The sequence below is a fragment of the Hevea brasiliensis genome, unplaced genomic scaffold (assembly GCF_030052815.1).
Source record: "Hevea brasiliensis isolate MT/VB/25A 57/8 unplaced genomic scaffold, ASM3005281v1 Scaf37, whole genome shotgun sequence".
NCBI lineage: Eukaryota > Viridiplantae > Streptophyta > Magnoliopsida > Malpighiales > Euphorbiaceae > Hevea > Hevea brasiliensis.
This window is the reverse complement of record NW_026614884.1, coordinates 172883-180777: the sequence shown is the minus strand read 5'-3', so window position 1 is coordinate 180777 and position 7895 is coordinate 172883. Positions and strand designations below refer to the sequence as shown.

At 31.7% G+C, this 7895-nt stretch overlaps 1 protein-coding gene across 1 annotated transcript; it reads right to left on the bottom strand.

The window, feature by feature from the left end:
• Positions 1-1853: 1853 nt before the first annotated feature.
• On the bottom strand, positions 1854-7188 carry LOC131177234 (protease Do-like 9). The gene is made up of 9 exons (XM_058142195.1): positions 6546-7188; positions 5337-5536; positions 5053-5233; positions 4628-4819; positions 3571-3803; positions 2590-2691; positions 2278-2328; positions 2094-2198; positions 1854-2020 (listed from the first exon to the last, which is right to left on the bottom strand). The coding sequence occupies exons 1-9, from the start codon at positions 7150-7152 to the stop codon at positions 1922-1924; spliced, it is 1770 nt and encodes a 589-aa protein (XP_057998178.1). The 5' UTR covers positions 7153-7188; the 3' UTR covers positions 1854-1921.
• Positions 7189-7895: the final 707 nt, after the last annotated feature.

Sequence of the window (7895 nt, the reverse complement as noted above, 5' to 3'; positions counted from 1 at the left end):
TCTGTACTTATTAGAAAAATTTAATTTAGTTTATTTTTAACTTTTTATTCCATTCAGTTCAAAAGTTTTAATTTAAGTTAAATTTAATTCGAAAATTAAAAAATAAAAAAATAATAAATTTCTTGATTTTTGAATTTAAATCAAGTAATCAAGAAATTTAGTCTCAAAATTAAAAAATTAAACTTCTTAATTTTTTTTTTATTTAAATCAAGAAATCAAAAAATTAAACTCATAAATTTTATTTTTTTGGCCTAAATTGAGTTCAAATTAAAACTGTTGAACTTAGATAAAAAATTAAAAATTAACTAAATTAAACTTTCTCGATAATTACAAGACTAAATTAAATATTTTACTAACAGAATTCTATCAGCCGGAGAAACCAACAAAAATCTCCTATGCCTAGGGATACATATTAGTCGTTCTGAGTGCGCAGATTTTACATATATATATATATATATATATATATATATATATATATATATATATATATATATATATATATATATTCCACAAAATTACAATTATAATGATTAACCACATGAAAATAAATGAAAAATAAATAAATAAATAAATTAAAAATACAAAAATGTCATTCAATTGATAAATAATTTTGAAAATATTTAAATTTAATTAAACAAATATAATTACATATTTTATTAATTTTAGCTATAATTTTAATATTAAACTAAATTATTTTTTATTTTAAATAATAATAATAATTATAATAATTGAATGACAATAATATTATGACAAAAATAATAACTTTTTTTATTAATTAATTATATAGATTATAATATGTATAAATTTTAAGAATATTAATTTTAAACAAAGAAAACAATTTTACAAAGCTAAATATAGTGATTCAGAAGTATAAAAAGAATTGAATAAGGTAATTTTTATTAATTAGGCCCAGATTAATTAGCTAGTTATATCTAAAAAAGAATCTATTAAAAAAGATAATAATTATTTAAATTAAATTAATTAAATTATAGTATTAAACTTAATTATTTTTATTTTAAATAATAATTATTATGATAATTGAAGAATAAAATCGATTTAAGCTATAATATATATTAGTCTTAAAAATACTTTAAATTACTAAAATAAAATATTAATATAATAATATTAAAAAATATATAATAATTAATAATTAGCATGCCAAACTTACTAAATTATATTTTTATTCTAAATAATAATAATAATAATCATTACGATAACATTGCCAATCACTATTATAACAAAAACAATTAACTCTTATTAATTAATTACGCTTAAGTATAATTATTGTTATGATAATTGAATGACAAAATCAATTACTTTTTATTGTTTAATTACATAGGCTACAATATATATTAGTCTTAAACATACATTCAATTATTAAAAATAAAATATTAAAACAATAACATTAAAGAAAAATGTAATAATTAATAATTTAGCAAGCCAAGCTTACTAAATTATATTGTTATTTAAAAAATAATAATAATTATACTAATATTGACAATCAGTTTTATAACAAAAATAATTATTTTTTATTAATTAATTACAGACGCTATAATATGTAATAATTATAAATAAAATTTAAATGATTCAAAAATAAAATATTAATATAATATCATTCAAGAAAAAAATAATTATTAAATAAACATGTCAAGTTTCCCTTGAGCCACGTGGCAGTTTTAAGTAAAACTTGGCCGCTTAATGTATATAGATAAATAGATAGACGTGCATGTGTGTGTGAGAGTGCGCGGATACAAATATAAGAAAAATACACACCACAACTACCATTGAGACCATCAAACTGTAACAAAGTAGTTTAACACCCCCGCCGACAACCACCCAACCCCACCCCCCCATTACTGAATATCATGTACTGTCGTGTTTCAAAATTGGAATATTTGCCGCCTACAGACTTATTTTTTTCTCAAGTCTTAAGATCATGAGACATTGCAGAAGGTATACAATGTGTTGCAAGGATATCTAAAGTTGCTGCGTTGGCATTTTTGGTGTGTAGGACCACTATCTGCAGAGAGAAATTTTGAACTCAAAATTCTTAATCAATAAGAGAGAGGGAGAAGAGGTAGAGAGAAAAAAACCTGCTGGTATTCTAGGTCAAACTTCAAAAATTCATCATCACAGCTCTCCACCATGTCAGCCAAGTTCTTCAGATTCTTCACAGGCTGGCCATTGAAAGCCAGAACCTGCATGGCAGACAGATTAGTAACAATGTAATTTTTAAGGCATCTTAGACAATGTTACATCTTCGATTGAGTGATATACCTGAGTGTTGACAATTTCTTCATATCCAATATTAATGTCAGCCACAAGAACCTATAACCGTTTCAAAAACACATATATGAAGTGAATTGTCTCTTTTTCTTTTTTCTTTTTTTTTTCTTTTTTTTTTTTGTTTAAAATGGAAAAAAAAAGGCTACCTCTGGCTGTAGACATAGAACAATATTTTTCTTTCAAGTGTGAAGCTTTTATTATTATTATTATTATTATTATTTATTTTTGCAGAGACCGGGGGGGGGGGAGGTGTGGGGAGGGGTGTTATGGTGGGTTTGGTTGGTGGAGGGAGGAGAGACTGACCTGTGAAACAACAACCACCTGTTCATCTACAGATTGTGCCATTGCATGTAAATGCTTGTCCAATAGTTTGACTGGAGCATCAAATTCATAGTCCTTTCCATACTGCAGCCAAACACAATTTAAACAGTTACCACTTGCTGCACTAAGCTACCATACCAATAAATATAACTAGATAAAGGTTGCAATCCTATATGAATATATCCCAACACCAGCAAACAATACCAGTGTTAAATTTCATAAAGAATTCAAAACATTTTCTTTCATTTGCAGGCAGTATGCTGATCTTAACCCACTAAAAGTGGGGGGATGCATGTGCCTCAGCTGAGTGATGGGAACCTCAAACTTGAACAAAAAGGCCCTCGTGACTTGTGTGAAATGTGTTCTAAACTTGACATGATACAAATATAAAAGAGAAAGAGAAGGGTGCAAAAGCTTTTTTTGCTTTGACATGTTTGCACTAGATGCCTAACATCCACAGTGAATGTTTGAAATTTTCCTAAAGGATAAACTGTTAATAAGGCTAATTTAGCCACTGCAGATTATATCCTCTAGTTGACATATGGCATGGTAGAAGACAGAGAAAAATGTAACGGAAAGATTATTCTTAGGGCGGCAGACCACAATTAGTTTTGTTAAAGCCAGCACAGAAACAATGTTAACAATTAGATAACATTTTCTATCACATACAGTAGCAATAGTTCAGAGTTTAAGCAGCATATTTGATCTGCAAGTAATTAACAATATCTTTCAAGCAGTGAAGAACAAAACTTAGGAACCCATCAAAATGAAAGTACCATTGAGCACACATGAATGACAAACACATTCTAATGGTTTATGCATGTACAGGATTGGCATACTTGATTAAATAATGCTCTTAGAAAAATAAATTGAAAAGTAAAGAATAGAGCAAAATTTCAGAAGAGAAGGAACAAACCACAAGAACAAGAACAACAATGAAACTGTTAAAAGTTTAGCACACACCTCAGAACGCAGATATGGAACAGATACAGCAGTAAAAACAAATCCAGCAATAATATAATAAGAAGGAGGTTTGCCCTTGATATGTGCTGGGATCAACCGTTTGTGAGTTGCAAGTTTTATGTTGAATTCAAGTATCTCTGAATTGCGGAGAACTTTCACCACAGCTTTGTCCCCAGTGTACTTTTGAGAAACAAGGTAACTGAAACTAATTCGCTCTCCATGCCTGAATGGGACTGAAACAATCCCAAAGAAAGGATTAGGATAATGTTTGCACACATATTTCACAACAACAGTATTGATGAAACTGATACAAGAAAGGCTTTCAGGCTAAAAATAATGAATATAACAGTATTTTCAAAGGTTAACCAAAAAATCCAACACTTTGTTCCAATTTGCATTTTAGAGCCTATACTTTGATTTTTTGTTCAATTACATACACAATCTGTCGTATTTTCTGAATTTACACTAATTTTTAGAAAACTGTTCTAACAGAGTTAGATCAATCAGCCATGTTTCAAATCTATTGCTCATAGCAATTTTTTAAGTTGTTTATTGGAAGCCTTGGAACTTTAGGATAAGTAGTTCTGTAATAATTATCATGCTAATTTCTAGGTTTAAATCACAAATTTGAATTTTAAAAAAATGTATTGAAGTTATTAAAAAATGAAAATGTGATTAATATTTATATAATCACATTCAATAAATTCTGTTAACATATAAAAGGAAGAATTCAAGCCCATCAACTTAGTTGACAAGAATTTCAAAATCATTAACTCTACTTCAATGAAACCTTTCTTAAAAAAAATAATAAAAAAAAAATAAAAAAAGATTCAATGATAATGTCATCCATGCATATGATGTTTCAGCTCATCTAACTGTATTTAGTGCAATACGGTCTTACAAGACACAATTATTTAAAATGACACAATACTTATGTAGTAAAATGAATATGCAAGAAAGAGTAAAATTAAAAAGTTTAAAAGAAGGGGGGGAAAAAGAAGAAACAAAAGTTTTAGGCTGCAGACGCAGCAGATGTGTTATACAGAACAATGCTTACTTGTTCCATCATTAGCAATTTTAACCCCGTCAAAACTCAGGATGACATCAGAGGGCCTCAAAACATGGGATTCTGGCGCTGTTGGTTCAATTCTTCTAATGCGTACACCCTTCATATCAGGCCCCATCCCCATTGACATACGCAAATCAGGATTTTCCATCTTCTGCCACTCAACTCCAAGAACTGGAAAGCCTAATGCAGTGCAAAATCAGACCGGATTAAGTTAAAAAGAGAATAATATTTACAACTACAACATCACAAAAATTATGAATAAATAAGTTTATCTCCAGTTTCCAGTTCTAACTCAATCAAGCAAGAAGAGAAAACAATTGTATTCTGTGTCCATCATTGTATCTGGAGTTAAAGAAATATCTTGAGGAGTGGGGGAAGGGACACAAGCAAAATAGGAGAAATGCAAAAGATACCTGTATAGGCCCCATGCTTCTCATAATCACAAATAAAATGTGCTATAACTGGTGTGGGTATAACATAGCCAATATTCTCCACATCTTCATGTTTCAGAGATTGAAATGCAATACCAACACATTTGCCCTTCTCATTAAAGGCAGGGCCCCCAGAATTTCCAGAGTTTATGGCTGCATCTATCTGCATTAGAATTCCATAAAGAAGATATCCATTGGATATATCAACAGTCAATTACCAAGGAAGCCTGATAAAACATTAGTAAGTAGAATGTGTATTCTATAACCTGCAACCCCAAAAGTTCAGTTGATCCATGGGCATAAGATAGTATCTCTATTCGTGAGACAACACCACTTGTCACAGAGATTGTATCGCCCCCAATTGGGTAACCCACAACAGTAACAGCATCTTGAAGGGCAGGCAGATCTCCAAACTCAACAGGAGTAACTCCCTCCCAAAATTCATCATCATTAACTGTCAATAATGCTGTAGCATCAGGAAAAAAGAGATTTGTTACAACCATAAACTGTTTCACAGATAAAGACATTCATTAGCATACCATGATATTGCTTAATTTAATAAGATGATAGCATTACAAAGATGAATAAAAGATCATGCAGCGTTGGCAAGCAACTTGAAAGTAAAATTAAAACTATATATTTTAACAAATCTTAATTGCTCTTTATTCTTTTTATGCATTTGTCATCACCCAATTAAACAGATAAATAAAGCAAAGGAAATTATATGATACTGCTCAAGTCTTTAACCATTCCAATATGCACAAATATAAGGAATAAACTTAAAAAAAGTATCAGTTTTGTGATCGTTAAATTTCATAATATTACAACAAGTGACATTCAGTCCCTGTTTTGTTTTAAAGGAAATTTTATGATACACATTCTACTATCAACGTTATCACAAACATTACAAATCCATAATTTAAATAAACTGCTAATATTCTCTGAATAAACATAGCAAAATCATCAGGCTTAATAGGTTTTAATCATTAGAATTCTATTCAATAACCCAATAAATTCACACAAGTTATCATTTGTTCCCTAACCCCAAAAAAACCCAAACACCCCCCACACACCACCACAAACCCCCCCCCCCCCCCCCTTTTTTCTTTTAACAAATTTTAAAATACAATAAAAGTAGATCAATATCTCACTCAACATGTTAAAAAACCTCGTTCAAAATCGAACAAAGCCAAAAAGATCAGCTTCTCTTACATTCCTCTCCTCTTACATGATGAAAACCAATAAGTTCATACTGTACATTTTTACATTACAGTTATCCAACTATCCAACCCAACCCAGTAAAACTCACTCCATATGTTGCAATAAACAAGACTAGCATTTCAATTCTAACTTAAGAATCCAAAATTCTTTTCAATAGGTTCCTAAAGAGCGAAATGTACAGTAGCCATTTCTTTAAAAACAAGCTAAAGCTAGTGTATATAAACATAGATATCAAAGTTATTGAATTTTCGTACCAATATCGCACTCGGTGCCAATAGCCAATACAGTAGCCAGATACTTCGTATCAGACCCTCGTTTTTTCAGCTTAACCTGAGTGTGATGCTCGACGGAATGCGCATTTGTCAACACTCTCCTTCCCCCAATAATAAACCCACTACTACTCGAACTATACTGCCTTTTCCGCTGCCATGGCAATGAAAAATTAGGTTCAGTGTGAACGCAGAACACCTTCACCACCGCATCCATTGCCGGCACCACTTTCACCACGCTCTCCCACTCCGCCGCTGCAACCACCCCCACTATATTATTATGCCTAATCTCCGCAGCGGGCACATAGAATTCTCCGTTCTGCTCTCCGTGGCGCGTCAGCCTCCGTTCTGGGGACTTGGGTTCCGATTTTTCAGTATGTTTTCCAGTTTTTCTTGGTCTTCCGCGGGCACGACCAGGAGAAGGACTAGCGCCAGTGCTAGGGGTTTCTGTAGCAGCGGTGGTGGTGGTGGCGATGGAGGGGAGGGAAACATTGTCGTTTTGGGGCACATTGGTGGTGAATTGAAAGTCCATGGTTTCTGTAGCCGGGATTTTCTTGGGTTTTCGGCCGCGTTTTCTGGGTTTGTTCTCCATAATTTTTCTTGGCTGTGTGCTTCGGGCGCCTGTTTTCTGCTTTTAGGGCTTTCGTAACGTTATTCTGATTCTAGATTCCGTATTTGGACCTTAGTTCCAAATTTTGGGCACAGTTAGAAAACGGATGTAAGAGTCCGAGCCCATTATGACTTTAGATGGGCCTATGTCAAAATTAAGGCCCATAATTGACATTTCAATCATTCATTAATAGGAATGGAACAGTTTAAGGTGGTTGTGGTTGATGGTAATGGTAATACAGTGAGAGACTATGTGATAAATTTGATAGAAAGTTTAATAATAATATATCACATCATGGAGATGGGCTAATAACTAAGTTCAAAAGTAGGCTTATTACTTTACTTGCTCATGTCAAGGGTAAAGGCAATTTGGGTTGAACTTGTTGATTGACATAAGGCACGTATTGGGTTAAATAAAGAAGTGTGTGGACTAAAGTTAATGTGGATTAAGTCATATATGAGCTTGGCCTTTTAAAAGTAGAGTGTACACACACTCTCTCTCTCTCTCTCTCTCTCTCTCTCTCTCTTTCTTTTTCTTTTATATTGCATGGAGTTGACAAAGTCAAAAGCACTTTTGAATAAATTACATTGGAGAGAATACATAAGTTCCTTTTTGCAAGATTTGACTTTTTCAAAGAGAGAATCACTCTCTTTCAATTTGGCCAAGAAAATTGCCTTATGGTCAATGGATTCCTTTTTGTTCAAGTCAAGATCTCACCTCTCTCA